The sequence below is a fragment of the Oculina patagonica genome, chromosome 13 (genome assembly GCF_052425735.1).
Source record: "Oculina patagonica isolate OP01 chromosome 13, crgOcupat, whole genome shotgun sequence".
Classification (NCBI taxonomy): domain Eukaryota; kingdom Metazoa; phylum Cnidaria; class Anthozoa; order Scleractinia; family Oculinidae; genus Oculina; species Oculina patagonica.
The window spans coordinates 8,318,427-8,337,044 of NC_135770.1; the positions used below are offsets into that span (position 1 = coordinate 8,318,427).

At 36.9% G+C, this 18,618-nt stretch overlaps 1 protein-coding gene across 1 annotated transcript; it reads left to right on the plus strand.

Annotated features, from left to right (window-relative positions):
* The first annotated feature begins 988 nt into the window (after nt 1-988).
* Nucleotides 989-18,611, plus strand: LOC144634924 (ribosomal protein S6 kinase alpha-5-like). Its single transcript, XM_078493980.1, has 17 exons — nt 989-1,135; nt 1,256-1,330; nt 1,469-1,687; nt 2,008-2,123; nt 2,443-2,553; nt 2,680-2,763; nt 4,300-4,403; nt 5,799-5,949; nt 8,375-8,536; nt 9,512-9,637; nt 10,690-10,760; nt 11,352-11,408; nt 11,879-11,966; nt 13,262-13,432; nt 14,260-14,460; nt 14,890-15,040; nt 16,555-18,611. Exons 1-17 carry the CDS (start codon nt 1,081-1,083, stop codon nt 16,893-16,895), a joined length of 2,283 nt encoding a protein of 760 aa, XP_078350106.1. The 5' UTR covers nt 989-1,080; the 3' UTR covers nt 16,896-18,611.
* Nucleotides 18,612-18,618: the final 7 nt, after the last annotated feature.

Here is an 18,618-nt window from a genome sequence, read left to right on the forward strand (position 1 = left end):
GGGCAACTGCCCCTGTCCCCCCTCTGCCCTCCCCCGCTGGTTACGGCCCTGCTTTGTACAGAAATGTTCGTTCTGGACAGTCAAAGAAAAAAATGCAATCCCAAAACGTTCTACCAGTACATAAGGCGTGCCGAATATACTGGTGTTTATTTTGGGATTGCATTTTTTTCTTGAGTGTCCAGAATTTGTCCTGCGATCAGGGGCAATTTTTTCACTTTTACTACAGTAATCCCCAAAATAAATAAATAAAAAAATGGCCTGATCTAGGGTTTGTCGATTGAATATAGCTATAGACTTCTATAATCAACAGACTCCTTGATCGGTCCCAAAAATAAACTGCTTTTCAGTAACCTTCCGGTTTGGGTGGGGTGGGGTGAGGCTCTAGCGTGGGAGTAGGGGAATTACCTGGCCTGGGCTTAGTGTATTTTTAGATACTTAACTTTTCTGGGACTTTTTTGCTACACAAAAACCAATGAGAACCATTCTGATGAACCAACATAATCACAAAAATATATTGTTTGTAAAGTCGTCTTTAAAAAATGCCGAGCCCAAAGACCAGATGTGAAAATTAAATGTCAGTCCAGCCGACATTTGCTATAGTTTCATCTTGTGCTCTAGATGTAATAATAATCTGAATATTAGCCACACTGGAAGTTCATAAAAGAGAAAATTTGTAACTTACCGGAAACTAACAACTTCCGTTTTTATTTTCCCCAAAAAGCAACCTACCGGAAGTAAAGAGATTTACTTTTTGCTGGTTAATATTATCAAATGCTATATGCATTTTTTTTCCTGTTACTTGTTTAAATAGAATTTTTGTCCAGAGAAAATCTGCCTTTTCAGCAGATCAGACAAAAGAGTATATTCTTGAAAGGTGAAAATGACCGGAAGTAATAGTGCAACAGAGGAAAGGGGAAAATTATTTTGTCACGTGAGACAAATATATTACCAGCAGTAAGCCAATCAGAAGTTCGGAAATGAGATCGGGGATTGCTGCCGAAACCGTCTATGTCGGGCGAAATTTGTGTATTTGTGCTTTTTCGCCCTGGAAAGCTTTTTTGGCTTCAAGTTGAGTGAAACATGAACGAAAATGGCTTTGAAAACTCTGGATTTATTCACCATGAGCTCAAAAACGGTATGTCATTCTCTAAGGTGTCTGGCGTTGTTAAAAATGGCCGGCATTTTGGTATAGTCTGTACGTAAACAATTCAGTATAGAAAGATCGGTGCTGGACAACTTTTGTTTTATTCCTCAGCTAATTTGACAGGACATGAAGACGAGAAGGTTGGACTGGAGAATTTTGAGCTTCTTAAAGTTCTCGGAACCGGAGGTAAACAAGCGTTTGTGTGGTTTCATTTGCAAAGGATTCTTTGCAAAGCTTGCGTGAACCTGTTTTCTGTTTTCATGAGTTTCGAGCCGTCGTCTATGCTTCCGAGGTGTTGACTTTGGTTGTTTTTCAACTTGACAGCTTACGGAAAGGTTTTTCTTGTTCGCAAGCGAGGTGGATATTTCTCCGGGAATCTGTATGCGATGAAAGTGCTTAAAAAAGCTACGATTGTCCAGAAAGCTAAGACAGCTGAGCATACACGCACAGAAAGACAAGTTCTGGAAGCCGTACGCCGGTGTCCATTTCTGGTGACTCTACACTGGGCTTTCCAAACGGAATCGAAGCTTCATCTAATAATGGGTAAGTTTTGCGTCGACTTTTTAAAGTTTCAGTTTGCTTTCACTTCGTAATATGCCTCAAGAAACCTAACAAATTCACGACTTGGACAAAATCATTTCTGTGAGGTTTTAATATATTTGTGTCACGTTCGTGCGACGGCTGGTATTGCTTGATGGAAAATATAATCTGTTGAGCTTATATATCATGTTGTATGATTTCAGTACAGCTTTCATTTTCAAGCAGAATCCGCCAAATCTTGATCCGATATCGAAATATTATTTAATCTTCCATTTAGTTGTATTAAATACTGTGAGATTTGTTTTTATTTGTTAACCTCGCAGACTATGTGAATGGCGGAGAACTTTTTACCCATCTTTACCAACGAGAGAAGTTCACTGAAGACGAAGTCAGGATATATATTGCAGAGATTATTATTGCAATTGAGCATCTTCACAGAGTGAGTAAAACATTCACACAAAACTCCCATCTTTGCAATTTACGTCCAAACAAAACCTATTGGTTCGAGCACGCAGCTTAATATATTGTAAGCACTTTGTAACTCGTTTCCAATTTTATTTGTAATTCTGTGTTCATTTTGTATTACCTTTCGCCTTATTTTGGCCGCTAGGTGATAGATCTCTCTTGTTTTACTTTAAACCTTGTCTGTTTGTGTTTTCGTGCTTGCATGCAAAAGGACAGCAAGGCGATTGCAAATTATTTGTTTTAAATGTTCGTTGACCAAATAAAATGACAACCAATATACATTTCTTTTTCAGCTCGGAATAATTTACCGTGACATCAAATTAGAGAATATCTTGTTGGACTCTGACGGTCATGTAGTGATTACAGACTTTGGGTTGAGTAAAGAATTTTCAACACCTAATTCGGTGAGAAAATTGCTTCCATTTATAATAAGCTTAATATTTTTTTTTGCCTGTTATGAATACTTTGAAAATTCTCTGCAATCAATAAATTAATCTTGTTGAATCTAATTGATTATTAATGCATCCCAGGGGGAAAGGGCCTATTCTTTTTGTGGAACAATTGAGTATATGGCGCCTGAAGTTGTCAAAGGCGGGAGCAGAGGACACGATAAGGTATGTTCTCATTATAAAATCTCAAGATTCTCAAGATTTTAAGAGAGATTTCTGTATAACCCCTAACTTAATTATGCAGTTTTCTAACTCATTTTAATTATGTCTGCCATTCATGTGTGAAGGATTATAGGAAACAAATTACATGCATAATTAAGTATGGGGTTATACACATAATCTTTACAAATTTTTTCTCACACATTAGATGATAAAAAAGTTTTTTATTGACGCTGTACAGTAAATTAGAAATACACGACTCATAAAGGTTTTGGTGGGTAGCATAATTTGGAGGGTGGTTATGAGTAAAGATTTGAAATACTTGCGACACTCAATACTAGTATACATGTACAGGTATATGAAGTTGTTTCTCTCGTATTCTAAAGTGTCTCTGTAAATAAAAAAAACAAACAAGCAAACAAAAGCAATACAGTGAAATTCAGATTTCTCAAATCCCCCCATTTTTTTTTTTTCGAACATCCCGATAACTGGAACCTAAAGTTGTTTCCCTTGGGTTGGTTTCATTCTGTCAAACACTTTAGTTTTAGGGACCGGTCATAAAGTACATGGGAGGGGGTGGGCTATGAATTTTATATTTTTAACTACTGATTTTCAGTGCCCCACCCCCCCCCCCCCAATTATTTGACAAAATTGTGGCAAGCCAACCCACCCCATGAGTGGCACACTAAAAACTTAGTGGCCCACCCCCAACTAAAATTAGTAATGTAGATAGGTATATAGGGAACATAGTGCTTAAGTTTAGTCAGAATCTTCAAGAAAAATTTTCTAGATCGAAAGTTTGAAACATGTCATCGTTAGAAACCCTGAAATGCTATTTTAGGGAATTCTGGTAGAATTTTTGTACTGTTGCAGATATAGTCTCTAATAGTTGGTGGTTTGGAAAATTTAGACTTTTCAGAACTCAGAAATACTATTTTAGGCATTGTGATAGAATTTTTGTACTATTATATATGCTGTTCAGAGAATATTTTTACCATGACCCACCCCTAATGCAGTGCATTTTTTTCATGACCCACCCTTTTTAACATGTTGAAAAATAGTGACCCACCCCCAGTTTTTCATAGCCCACCCCCCCCCTCCTGTACTTTATGACCGGTCCCTTACTCCAAATTCTATTGAATTCCCAATTTCCCAATTGCAAACCAATTTTCATTTCCTTTGAAGTTTTGAGAAATCGGGATGTAAAAACAAACAAACAAATCTGAAAGGTAATTAGATGCCTTCACCAAGCAGATTACCAGGAATGAATATTGTAAAGTAACACTCTAATTTCCAAAGTGGATATTACATGGGTTCTTGAACTTGAAAATGATACCTTGCATGTTGTATACTTGCTTGGAGAATTTTGCTGTTGTTGAATTTAAGTAAATTTATAATTAAATTAAAATTGTAAGGACAACCCGGAAAATTGCCTGGGTTTCACATTTACATTTTTTTCTAACTTGCTCTTGCCTATACCCCTACATCAAAACTGACTTAAAATTGTCTTAGATTTTGTGTTTTGCTTTTATTTATTGACAGGCAGTAGATTGGTGGAGTTTGGGAGTACTCATGTATGAGCTTCTCACAGGAGCGTCACCCTTTACTGTTGATGGAGAGAAAAACAGTCAGTCTGAGATTTCTAAGTAAGTAATGTCAGCATGCTTATCTTGCCTGGATCCACAAGTTTTATAGACCCTGCCTGTTACCGTTATTTGTGTCAAAAGACAAGATGTTACGTTCACAGTTCCTCATTCTATCTAATTGTATAAATGTGAAATAGTGAGTTGGGAAGACCTTACAAAATCCAATGCAAGGGGAATCGCTGTTGTGGTCCAGTTTTGTCCTTGATACAGTTTGGTATTTTCCTTATTACTATACACCAGAACAAAGAGAAAAATAAAACAAATTGTACCTAGGGGAAAATTGAACCATAACATAGCTATTGATCTTACAACACGGCAAGGCATCATCATTATTATCACCGTCATCGTCATCATCATTCATCATTGTCGTCTTCGTCCCGGCCACCACCACCACTGCTGCTGCCGCGTATGGTCATCAGTTCTTTTGACATAGCACAACTAACAGTATAGCTATGGCTAAGTTTTGTGTCCTGCCTTTAGAAACCTGGTTCAGTACTGTAATAGAATGTTACAGTACTGAAACTGTAAAAATAGCAAAGTTTATGTAGATAGTATACATGTACCTGCCAACTACTCTCACGCCTGTGAGTTGAAGACTTCAATCTCAGGCCAACTCACGCTTATGAACCAATTTCTCACGCCTTATTGAAAATTATTGAAAATGTGACTTATTAAAACCATAACTGATACATTTTCCAAAAAATGTAAACTCAAACCAATGCGAAAAAAACATAAACACTGTATAAAATGAGTACCTGACGATACTTTCCCCAAATCTCAGAATTTTGACAGAAAATTCATTGGGAACAAGGTTGTGTTTAGCAAAACACAAACCTGAAACTGGATCTGGGATTTGTTCGGAACGTTTTTGGAATACTTCGGATGTCTTCAGAAAGCTCCTGATAATGTTAGTGTCGTCTTTGGAAATCCTGGCACTCTCAGGATAAAAAATCTCACGTCTTTGACCCAGAAAACGTTGGCAGGTATCAGATAGTCTCTAGTGCAGTTCAGCTCTACAAGCTACCACAGTTTGTACATAGTAAAATTATGAAATTAGGCGTGGAAGAGATAATTATTTCAAACTGTTCAAAGTAGTTGGGAAGTTTCAGATAATTCAGTTTAAGATAACAGGGCTGTCTTTGCAGTAAATGACTGATATGTTCAAATCCAAGGGAAATGTTTTATTTTGTCTGAGACAGTTGGAAGTTCAAGACAAACAAGTTTAAGGTAGCAAGGTCCAAATGTATTATATTAGTCCTCTAGAGTTATCATGATATTAATTCAATAAATGCTCTGCTCTAAAATTCAAGGACATCATATATTCGAGGGAGGCCTTTAATCGAATTAATACGGTATACAGGATAGAATTGAACCTTTTTCATCTATGTTTTGTAGACGCATTCTATACAACAGTCCACCTATGCCACCAGACATCTCAAGAGAAGTAACAGACTTGCTTCTTAAGCTATTACAAAAAGACCCAAAAGTGCGACTTGGAGCTAAGGGTGCTCATGAGATTAAAGCCCATCCTTTCTTCAATGTAAAGGTAATTAAATAGTTATTGCCCTCATTTCTCCACATCTACAAAATGTATGATTCTTAGTTCTACCTCGGATATCAGTGTCTTGATAACCATTCAACAAATGCGCGTGCTGCCCATATATGGTCAAAATGTTAACACAACAGATATCCTGCGATATACGTAGGCCGTCCGAATTCTTGTAAAGCGCTGCATAATTACAGTTTTTCTTTCTGCAGAATGTGCTTTGTTGACAATTTGTTGAATAATAAAACAATTATCCTGCTCTATCCTATTTGTTGAATAATAAAACAATTATCCTGCTCAGTCTTGCCGAATATCGTCTGCTTTTAGCCGACTTGGCCTACGGCAATGCGATTTCGTAGGATAATTGTTAATGATTTGGGAGTTAAATGAAGAACTGGATTATCTAGATGGTGTTAGAACTTTGGTAACTTGTTACTTTGGTAACAAGCTCTCTCAGTCACTACGTTCCAGTGGCCAAGAACTGCTAACTGAGCCCATGGCTAAACTCAAGACCTACGGAGACCGGGCGTTCAGCAAGTGCTGCTGCGCCAAGGCTGTGGAACAACCTGCCACTGAGCATCCGAAAATCGGCATCAGAAGACATTTTTAAGAAAACCCTAAAAACTTATCTTTTTAAAGAAGCCTATGACATTTAATTTTTATTTCTTATACACGTTTACTTTAAGTCCAGTTAAATATTATAATCATGATATTTTTAGTTTTTAAATTCTTAACTTTTAAAACTTCACTCTCTGCATGTATAGATATTTTAGCTCAATAGATTAATTTTGTTAGGTATTTTTATATTTTATTTTTATATTTTAGCATAATGATTGTAAAGCACTATGAAAGATTAGCTAAATAGCGCTATAGAAATGATTTTATTATTATTTATATTATTATGTGTCCTGGATAATGTGAATATTGTTATGATGCAGACATAGAAGCTTAATTTTTTCCCTTCAAAAGTACCTACCCCTTCCCCTAACATAAGCTCCCTCCCAAGGCAGATGTAGAAAGTTGGCTGGTGCTAATACTGTTATTAGTAACTGATACATGAAAGTTCATTGGCTATTTAATATACCGTAATGATTCGATTTAGCTCCCGGGGCACTTATTTACTTTTGGCACCTTAAGGGACGCGCTTATTCGAGACAGGGCGCTTATTCCGGACAGGGCGCTTATTTAATTTTTTGCGAAACAACCAAATGTTCAAAACAAAACTTTATTACAATAACTAACAATAACATATACTGTATATGTTGTTGAAAGTTCGGTTACTTTTAAAAGAATTGTTCATTTTAGCAGTAGATATATATGTTGTGGTTTAATTTTTTCTTTGGTTTAAAATTTTTCAAACCAGTTTGATTTTTATTTCCCTTTGTTTGAGATTATGTTAATGAACATAAGACAATGAAAAATAAAAATCAAACTGGTTTGAAAAATTTTAAACCAAAGAAAAAATTAAACCACAACATATACATGTACGGTACGGTGAATGTTCATGAGTTTATCTTTTCGACGTCGACGACTTCAGTAGGGGCAGTTAGCCACAATAGGTGTGCTTTAAGAATAGGGGCGCGTATAAGAATTGGGGTGCTTATTAGAATGGGGGCACTTTTTGGAATAGGGACGCTTATTAACAAAAACACATTTGAAGGGGGGCGCTTATTCGGAAGGGGGCGCTTATTGGAAGGAGGGCGCTAAATCAAATCATTACGGTACTTTGATTATTAAGCTCTTTCCTTTCTGTGAGAGGCACAGTGACCTAATGGATCTGGCCAGGGTCATTTTGTTGAGTTCTCGGGCAAGACACTTAACTCTTAAAGCACCTCTCTTCAGCCAGCTATATAATGGGTACTGTCAAGTATAATGCTGGGGGGGAGGGGGGGGTAACCCTGCAGTGGACTAGCATCCCATCCAGTGAAGTAGAAATACTCCTAGTCGCTTCAAATCTGCTGAAACCGCATTAAGCTCTGGCAGGATGGGTCACATTGGCCCAACACAGACTCCACCTTTACCTTTATTGCAGTTTTCAGTGAAATGCGAACTCTGAAATTTAATCCTCAACCAATGGTTTTGCGCTTTGTGCTGCCGTTAATCATCGTAGTGGACCTCTGGGGAAACAGACATTCACTTCAACTTGGTCAAAAGGTCACAGTCTGTCGGTTGTGATTGGTAGATATCAATCCATTTTGTTTGTTTCTGTTTTTCATGGTTCATTAGCTGTTGCCATAATTATGATTGACGGCAGCGAAAAATGCAGTCTTAAATTGGATTTTGAATTTCAGAGTTCGCGTTTCACTTAAACCGCAATTAACCCTTGCTAGAATGTGCTGTTTTAAAGCAGAAGTCCAGTGCTTTGATTATGCGTCAATATTTCTTGTCTGGATTATCTGTTTAATCCCATTCACCTAACCTCTAGGGCCTGAACTGGAACCTTCTGGGTCAGAAGAAGATTGCAGCACCCTTTAAACCTCGCATCGGGGATGAGTTGGATGTCAGTAACTTTGCAGAAGAGTTCACAGATATGGTACCAACATATTCCCCAGCTGCTGTTCCAAAGACAGCAGACAGAATTTTCAAGGTCAGACATTGAATATGAATAATGTTGTAATCTTTAGTTTAAAATGTTTCAAGCCACTTGAATCTTTAGTTTTCATTGTCTCACATCAGAAACCCATAAGGGTTGAAACGTGTAGCTCCCTATGATTCGCATTGTACAAAGCGTTTGCACATTCGTTTACACTAAGTACCATATTTGGAAAATCACGAGATACATTTAACCAATAAAAATCACTATATTTGGATTAAATTCACAGCGCGCGCTAGCTCGCGCTCGATGGCGTAAGCTTGTTTTTGAACAAGCTTGGTTAAATAAAGTTAAATTTGGTTAAATTTTCCTGTTTCATCTTCATGAAGTAGACTGGAGAACTTCGCTTCGATAAACTTAATGAATCTCTTCAGTTTCTGTAAGAAATTTACGGTGTTTAGGTCGAAATTCAAGCAACTTGCCGCAAAACCAAAAATTATGTTGTGTGTGTCATTACGTGTATAAAGCATTCGCGTACAAATTCTTCGTGTTTCCAAATATGGTAAGCAAAATGAATATTCAAATGCTGTGCGCGCGCGTTACAGGTTTCAACCCTTATGGGTTTCTGCTCACATTTATTATCAAAATCTGAAAGTAAAAGGAAATAAAATCAAACTGCTTTAAAAAAATTTAAACCAAAGATATATTTAAGCAACAACCTTACCTTGGAGTGTATAACACTTATGAAAATGGGTTCGTATTGGATTTGAAGTTGACATCCAGTTACTTGCACATTATTTGGTGAGATACACTATTTCATAATTTTAGTACTTAGTAAATATTCAAAAACTCATTATTAGGTGGGGAATGATACATCTAAGACTGTGAGAAGGCGAGATCAAAATAAATATATTTCTGTGAGCCATAGACTTTGCTAGCCTTGAAAAAAGAAATTGAAGAACACAAAAAGTTATGGCAGAAAGGGATCTTAATTTTGGATTCTTTTTTTTTAATTATAAATTTTTGTAGGGATATTCATTTGTGGCTCCTTCAATAATATTTGGAGAAAATGAGTTTACAAAACGTTTGGTTGCCAACAAGCCCAGTGAGCACAGACCAGCACCTGGTGCAGTAGATTATGCTGCATTATTTGAGGTAAATGCATTTTGCACATTACATTACTTTACAGTAAATCAGTGCTGCAAATATTTTTTTACATTATGTCCTACCAAGACACCATCTTGGTTTGACGAAAACAAAATTTCGGTCGGACATTACCAAAAACAAAGGTTGAAATTTATTCATTGTTGCTGTAAAATGATGTACGATAAAAAATTTTTGTCCAGACATCATGTCTGATCAAAATTGGGATTTCGTCGGACATAACCAAGTTTTGGTCAGCCAATGTCCGATGACCGACTGTTATTTGCAGCCCTGGTAAATTTTGTTTGCCCCTTGTAGACTGTGTATAAATTGTGGATGTTTTTGTGTAGAGGTTCATTTGGTTTAAGCTGTTCCAAATAAGACAAGACCCGCCAGATGAGAGCAATAAATGGGAGGCACTGTGGCCTAATTGTTAGTGTGCCGGATTCCAGTACGAATGGCACGGGTTTGAGCCTTGGCCTGGTACATTTAAATGTGTTGTGTTCTTGGGCAAGACACTTATCTCATTCGAAACTTTCCTCTTTCTATAGTACAGCCGTATTGATCTTTTTTCAGTCTTTTATCGTCACTCAAAAATCCGATTGAACCACCTTAACTCTCATAGTGCCTCTCTCCACACAGGCGTATAAATGGGTACTAGCCACATAATGCTGGGGGATAACCGGAGATCATGAACTAGCATCGCATTAAGGAGGGAGTAGAAATATCCCTAGCCGCTTAATGCTACAGAAACCGGGATAAGCTCCGGCAGTATGGGCCGCATGGCTTGAGGCTTTCCTTAAATTTATTTTTTCTATTATTAATAATTATTCTGGTTAGCCTAAATAAGCACTTCAGTTAGCCTAAATGGCACTCCAGTTAGCCTAAATAGCACTCAGGTTAGCCTTCAGTTAGCTTAGGTAGCTCGGGGTTAGCCTTTTATTGGGATAAGGGATTTCTGCCTCACATGCCTTGCTGCCTTGCCTTGCATGCTTCACTGCCTAGCATATTTGTAAGACTCCATGAGTACAATTATTATTGTTTCTTTTGTGGTATTACTCCAGGATTCCCCATTCTTTCAAAACTATGCTATAAGTGACGAAGTTCTTGGAGATGGAAGTTTCTCAACTTGCAGGTAAGAGTGAGGTTATGGTTTTTTTATAATTATTTATTTAATGTAATTAATTTTATAATGTAGAATAGATTATTATAAGTAATTAATATATAATAAGGCCTGATGCTTTTAACCATGTTTAAATTAAGATGCTTACTTACTAACCCTTTTATGTAATTGCTGAGTTTGCTGGACGTTTTTTTTTGGTAAATTACTTAAAATAATCTAGTAGCTCCCAGGCCTATGTCAGAGTTGGATTTAAGGGAAAAAAATTGCAAATTGGATTAAAAATGAGGAGTCCCACTTAAAACAGTGACCCTAATCACAACATTTTGGTAAAAAAGATGGATTGCTTCCTAATAAGCTTTAGATGCTCCACCTCAAGTGACACTTAGCTGCAGGGAATTTATTAACATGCATGATCAGTAAATAACAATCCAGGTGACTGTGTACAGACGTAAATGTGATTTCCACGGCATTATCAGTTTCCTAATTTGGCAATTCGTGCAATTTTGTAGTGCAGAATTATTTGTTGGTGGCTTTAGAGCATACTGGTCATTTCAATGTTATGTTCACATAGTGATCATAATGATGTGTATTTTCTGTTTTAAGGAAATGCGTTCACATACGAACTGGAGTAGCTTATGCTGTAAAAGTTATAAGTAGAAGGTAAAAATATCAACTCTTTGTTAAAGATTGACATTCTTTAAATAGGTTTATTTACATGCTACTTTTTATTGACCTGATTTGTTGGCCACACGAAATCTGGAACCAAATCCATGCCTAAAAATGGCGATCTAATGTGCCCATGACTTCAATCCAACAAGTCTTCAGATTAAAAAAATCTGTGGCTACCGCGCAGACTTTAGGGCCTATAAATCAGTACGTGTAAATAAGCCTTTTTTAAGCTTACTTGTGTGATAAGGTTATGTACGTACATACATACATACTTTATTCAAGATGCAAACTGAAATTACAAGTAAAAACAAAAAGAAAATAAAAAAAGGCATCAAGAAAAGGAAGTTGCGAGGTTAACCCTATATAAAACTCCCTATGACAAAGCTCTGACTTGACTGTACCTTAAACTCTCAACTGTTAAATTATAAATGTGATATATATTTTCCTTTCTTCCATCACAGACGTGACCACATTAGAGAAGAACAGTCATTAAGAATATGTCAAGGCCACCCAAACATAGTCAGACTACAAGAAGTGTTTCAGGATGATGTGAGTACAATAATTTGAATATGCTGCTTTCATGTAGGTCCGATATTAATGTTGTATGTACACTGTGGGGTGACCAGTTCAAACTGTAATTTGTGACCATTCGAGTGAAAGCTGTTAGGCAGTACTTTCTTGTGTTGCTGTTTATTATGATAGAGCAGTTTTCAATTGAGTGTCGTAAAACCAAAACCAAAGAAATTACTCCGGCCAATCACAAAGGACACACGTCAGACAATCCAGTGAACCAATCAAAACTCGAAGCAAATACATGTAGCTGGCACGAAGCGCGGGAAAACGTGCACGAGCGAGTCACGATTGGTTTTGGTTTTACTCCTGATTGGCTGAGAAAGTGGCGCGAGATTTTTAAGCCAATCACTAAGCGTAGTAATGCAAAACCAAAACAAACGCAATTTACTTTCGACACTCAAGTGAAAACCGCTCTATTCAAGTTAGTTCTGACTTAAACAATTAATGTGGCTAAAACCTTGGTGTGTGATTATTCAGATGAAAGCTATTGAGCAGTATATTTTTGTTTGGTGCTAGCGGTTAATTATGTTGTAGATCATGACAAGTGTTTCTAACTTTTACGTCAGTCTTTGAATGAAACCTTAGCTTGTGACATTCAAATGAAAGCTGTTGAGCAGTATTTTCATGTGGTACTGTATAATTGTTACCGGTATACTGTACAACGTGGTTTCTGGATGAAAACCTTGTGTGGTCAGTACTGAATTCAAACAAAATATATTAAGCAAGGCTATCTTTAATGCTGTGAGTTTTTAATATCAATTTTAAAATGAAATTAAAAAAGTTTCCACTCTTTAATGTTTGCAGTCTTGGAAGTGAAATGGCTGACATTGTCATGTTGTATGCCAAAGTTTGTTGAACTTTAAGGAGGCTCAATGTAGTTTTTTTAGCCGAAGGGTGGTTGTTTTTCATTCTTGATTTACTTGAAAACGCTCTTACAGATTTTTCTAAAATTTCGTCAACAGTTAGTCAATCAACTAAACTTTAACATATCAAAAAATAAACACCAAGAGTCAATCTAGATTTCGAGAAAATCAAGCTTGTTTGAGAACAAAAGAAAACGTCAATCGTTGCTATGGTAACCTTTGTGACTAAGTGACAGGTAAAAAATTAAAATTTGGTCATATTTAATCATTGTGGTGTATTTTGGCAAAAATCGAACATTGGCTTCCTAGATAATTTTAATTTTCAAAACAACCACCCTTCGGCTAAAAAAACTACATCGAGCCTCCTTAAGTTAATCTGTTACACATTTCCTCGTTCATGTTTTGCAGTTCCATACGTATTTAGTATTGGAGTTACTTGGTGGTGGAGAACTGCTAGAAAGGATACGGAAAAAGAAAAATTTTAGTGAGGTGGAGGCAAGTGATATTATTAGGAAACTAGCATCAGCTGTGGAATTCTTGCACGGCCGAGGAGTTGTACATAGAGATTTAAAACCTGAGGTATGTTAATCTTAATTGTTTTATAAAATAATAAAATTACGTGAATGTACTGGTCAGATGCTATTGCAGTGCAGTGGCATATCTAGCTAGGGGAGGAACCCTGGAGCCCCAGAATTCCCATCCTTATTTTTGGTAAAAGACTATTTATAATAAATAAATAAAAAAATGGGAATTTGCAGTGGCACTTCCACAGGGTGGCACTTCGTCCACTGTTCCTGATCAATTTTTGTTGATTTTTGTGGAGGGTGGAAAACTGGAGCACCTGGAGAATAATCCTCGGAGCGAGGACAAAACCAACTATTTTATTTTTGATAATTCCCCATCCCTGCTAATAAAACAACACAGTCAAGTTGTTTTGCAAGTTGTAAAGCATTTTTGAGTGTAGAGCGGTTTTCATTTGAGTGTTGTATTAAACCAAAACCAAAGTAATCACTCTGGCCAATCATTAAGGACACACAATCCAGTGAGCCGCTTTAAAGCTTAAAGCCAATACATTTGACACTTATTATTAAAGTGAAAATTGCTCGACTATTGCCACATGTATTTCAAGTTGGGGCAACAGGCCACATGTCTACTCTGCAACATGGAAGGTTATACACACAACAGCACTTTCAACTGGTAATGCAACAATGACATTGTGTGACAAGTTGAGAAATATCAAGGTTGCCCTATATTGGCTTTTAATTAAATTAAAGGTTGGTACTTGGGAGGCACATAAAAATTAATAGTTATCATTGATAACAATAAACCTGATTATAAAACAGGAAATAAAATTTATAAATTTATTTAAAATAATTTACATTGATCAAAATTGTTATTTTTTCCAGAACTTGCTGTTTGTAGATAATTCAGACAATGCAGAATTGAAAATTGTTGACTTTGGCTTTGCAAGGCTAAAGCCTGAAAATCAACCCTTGCAAACGCCCTGTTTCACTGCCGCATATGCTGCTCCTGAAGTCATTAGTCAAACTGTGAACCGCAGTGGATACGACGAATCCTGTGACTTGTGGAGTCTTGGAGTTATTATGGTAAGCAAAACATTTAATGACATGATTTGTTATTCTTTTAGTTTGGAGACAGGGTGGCAGAGTGGTTGAGATTGCTGGTCTTTTAGGAGTTGTGAGAGGTCTGTGTTCTAGCCTGCCACCCTAGTACTAGCTTTATTTGCTTTTGGCAGTCCTGACAACAACTCCTCAGTTACGTTTTGTAAATAGCTAGCAGGCCTGCTCCCCCCTCCCACAATATGCAGTTGGGATTATTATTGCCTGTTATACTTCATGGCCACTTGTGTGAAACAAAAATCTTGATAATGTTTCTACCTGTGTTTTGATTTCTGAAGTTGCATATCAATACAAACAGTGGTAAGAAAGCAAAGAAATAACTGAATTGATCCCCCAAGAAACTAAATAAATATTCTAATTCTAATTAGTTTTACATGTTACTTTCTTCTTTTGCAGTATACGATGCTGTCTGGTCAGGTACCATTCCAAAGCAGTCGTAGTTTTCGATCAGCAGACTTCATCATGCAAAGAATCACACAAGGAGACATCAGATTTGAAGGCCAACAGTGGGAGTCGATTTCCCCAGCTGCAAAGGACCTCATCAAAGGTTTGACATTAAAGTATTAATAGTGCTATGTTGCAAGAAAATGTCTAAAGTTTTTTAAAAGGGTTGATTCTTTTGTAGCACACAATTTTTGCACTGGATTTTCCCTTAAATTCACAGGTTTATTTTTAATGTCATTGTAATAAAATGTAACATTTTTCATGGTCTGCACACTTAGGGTGCTTTCCATTTAGCCAAATATTTTTCGAAAATTTTGGTCGGAAGTCAAATGGAATTCGGGACCACCTCTGGAGGTGGTCCATTTTGACCGGTCGGACCGGTTGGTGAAAATTTACCATTACATGTTGCAAACTGTTCAGCTGTCTTATTTTAGTTCAGTAGCTTCTCACAGATGCGGCGAACTGGGGAAAAGAAAGCAAAATGAGAAGGACTGTTCCACTTGGTTGGCCCCAATAATGCGAATTTAAATGTTGTTCCATTTTACATTGGTCAGTTCCTGTTGGTCTGACTGCTTGCACTTTGAAAATGGAAAGCACCCTTTGTTTTTTTAAACACCCTTGCTTCCTTGTGTTTCCATTTGAAGTTTAAACAATTTGTAGCTTCTTTTCTACACTCAATAAGAGTGCAGACTGTGGAAAAATGTGACTGATTTGTTAGAAGACAGACAATGCAAATTGGCAAAAATGCCCGGGGGGGGGGGGATACTCCAAAAAGTGTTATACGGGGAGGCTCCGCCTCAAGTTCTAACCCCTTACCCTTTTATATACCATTTTTGACGGAAATTGTACCCCTTTTGTATACCTATAACTGAAAAAAGGTACCCCTTTCATATACCTAAGAGACATGGCATGGACTTAAAATAGGATGTTTTCTTGTCATTTTTATGTAGCGCCTACAAATTAAAATAATACAGCCATAAATTGCGTCTGTTCGAAATATTTTAATTAAAGGCCCTTTTAAATAGCCAAATGACATATTTCCATACCCTTTCATATACTTAAACGCGTGAAATCCCTACCCTTTAACATACTTAAAGCCTGAAAAAGGTACCCCTTTCGGGCGGAGCCTCCCCGTATAGGCCATTATAGGGAGTACCCCCCCCCCCCGGGCATAAATGTCACGACTTGGCATAGGTGGTGGAGCAGGGGGGAAGGGTGGCTGTAGCCCCTCCAAACGAAAATGTGGGGGGCTCAGCCCCCCGTGTTTTGGTGCCGAAAATATCACAAGGGAAGGGTAAAATTGGTTTGTTAAGAATTCCTTCTAGTGAGTGAGCTCAACATCTTTGAAACTTCCTTGGAAGTCTTTGGGAAACTTCGTTATCTTCGGAAAGTTTGAAAAATGATCAGAAATGTTTGTATGGCCTTCAAACAACAATAAATTTGGAGAATCTTTGGAGATCTTTGGTCTAGAAACTGCTCAAAAAACAAAAAGTTGCTCCAAACATGAAAGCTTGCCGAGTATTTTTGGGACAGTTTTAGAAAAACCTTATGTTCCAAAATGCTCCGTGCCTCTACTTGAAATTAACTGTAATTGTGAAATTTTTCTCTCTTCATTAGGACTTTTAACAGTGGATCCAAGCCAAAGGTTAAAAGTAAGAGAAGTTGTAAACCACGAGTGGTTAAGAGGAAGCACATGTCTGCCACATACGCCTCTTATGACCCCAGGCATTTTAGGAAAAGGACATAAAAGGACTTACGTCGAATCTGCTCTTAATGTGACATACGACGCATTTAACAGAGCACACAAAGAAGGGTTCACGTTAATGGATGTTCAACAAGCACCACTTGCTAAACGGCGAAAAAAGAACAAGACAACATCAACAGACAGTACTAGATCTACTACAAGTAGTGATCTTAGCAACAGTGGCGGAACGTCGCCGTTGCTTAATCCAAGATAACATGGAGACCCGAATCTGGGTAATTGAATTGAGATAGTTGTTAATAATTAAATTGTAGATATGTGTGGTACACTGCAAGTGAGACAAAAGTATTGTATATTGAAAGATTTGCAAAAATAATTATCTTGTGACAATGAACTTGAAAAGACGCGGATATTATCAAGTTTACTGGGGAATTTCATGGCTGTCATGTGCAGTTCTGTTGTAGCAAGAATTAAAATAATTTATGTGATTTGAATTTTTAGTGAACATTAGGATTGCTTTCAATTTTAAATTTTTCTAGTCAGAATGATTTTTTTTAGATAGATAGATATTTCTAAAATAACGTCACAATAATTACCAATAATAAACTAAAAAGATTTTGTACAGTTTTTTTTTTTAATTTATTCATTATATTCATTATACACTGTAGGGATTGCATACCCAGCTCACAGGCTCTTGTTTTTTGAAAGGCAATACTAAGACAAAAAAAATAATTCCTTGCAACAAGAAGCTGCATACAGCTTTTACTCGGGTATCTTAAACGCAAAGAGCGTTTCGTGTGCTTTTGCGTAGGCGGCGGCTATTTTTTGAAAGTAAGGGACTGAAGTTTGGTGATGATTATGTTGCCCCTGAGGCATAGAACCTTTGTTGGAATATAGTATTACTAGACAATCTGTAAAGAGATATTGCATAACAGTGCTGGATCACATGTGCTTATAAGATCGTTTTGCATGGTAGAAATATCGGTGTATTGAATATTTGGTATCAAGTACCAGGTCAATCATGACATGAAAAACCAGATCATTTTGCACGATAGGAAAACTGCTGTTCTGAATAATTATTTGGTGCTGAGTGTTGGCCCTTCCTTATCAGGAAAATCACAGCACACAAAAAAGAATGTGACTTAATTCTTGTTTCAGGGCTTAGCAGACTGAGTAATAAGACAAAAAACTATATTCCCATACTGAGAACTACTTTTTTTACATTAGCAGGAAAAACTAATGAATTCATTGGGTCTAAAAATGGTGAATTTCTCCCTTCTGGGGGGAATCCCATATGCAAGGGGCAGGGATGCTTGTTGTCTTGCTCAAGGGTGTAAATTTCAGATATTTGGTCTCACTTAGGGTGTTTCAAGCAAAATGCCAATATTTTTGGCCGTCAAGGTCTTGTTTAGGGTTGGATACAAAGAAAAATATATAAATATAATTCTATTTTTTCAGTATAATTTTTATAGAGGATATTACATGGTTGCGCGGAGATATGAAATTTATCTTCGAGTGTTCAAATCGATATCTCACGAGTGAGCGCAGCGAACGAGTGGGATATTGATTTGAACACGAGAAGATAAACTTCATATCTCCAAGCAACCATGTAATATTCTGTTTATTATATAAACCTACTAATTACGATGTTTTTGACGATTTTGCGAAGATTTCCGACTATTTTCCGAAGATTTCCGAAGATTTTCAAAATGTTGTCCGAAGGTCGTACGAATGTTTCCGAACATTTTCCGTACTTTTCCAAAAATTTCCGAAGATATCCGAAGATTGCCGAGGAAGATCCGAGGATGTTTCAACTTAATATCGATTTTCTTTGGCTCATTAAGCATTGAAACAGGGCAAACTTGCCAGAAAATGTTCCGAAATCGATATCTTCACATGTGAAAATAACATGTTATTGTCACGTGTGAAGATATGATTTTTTCGTGCGAAAGATTTCCTGGTATTTCACTGATGTTTAT

Excerpts from the sequence above, each read along its gene's own strand:
- LOC144634924 (XM_078493980.1), top strand. The coding sequence starts at position 1,081 with ATGAACGAAAATGGCTTTGAAAACTCTGGATTTATTCACCATGAGCTC. Across the intron at positions 1,688-2,007 it reads GAAGCTTCATCTAATAATGG|ACTATGTGAATGGCGGAGAA; the intron begins GTAAGTTTTGCG and ends TTAACCTCGCAG. Across the intron at positions 4,404-5,798 it reads AGTCAGTCTGAGATTTCTAA|ACGCATTCTATACAACAGTC; the intron begins GTAAGTAATGTC and ends TATGTTTTGTAG.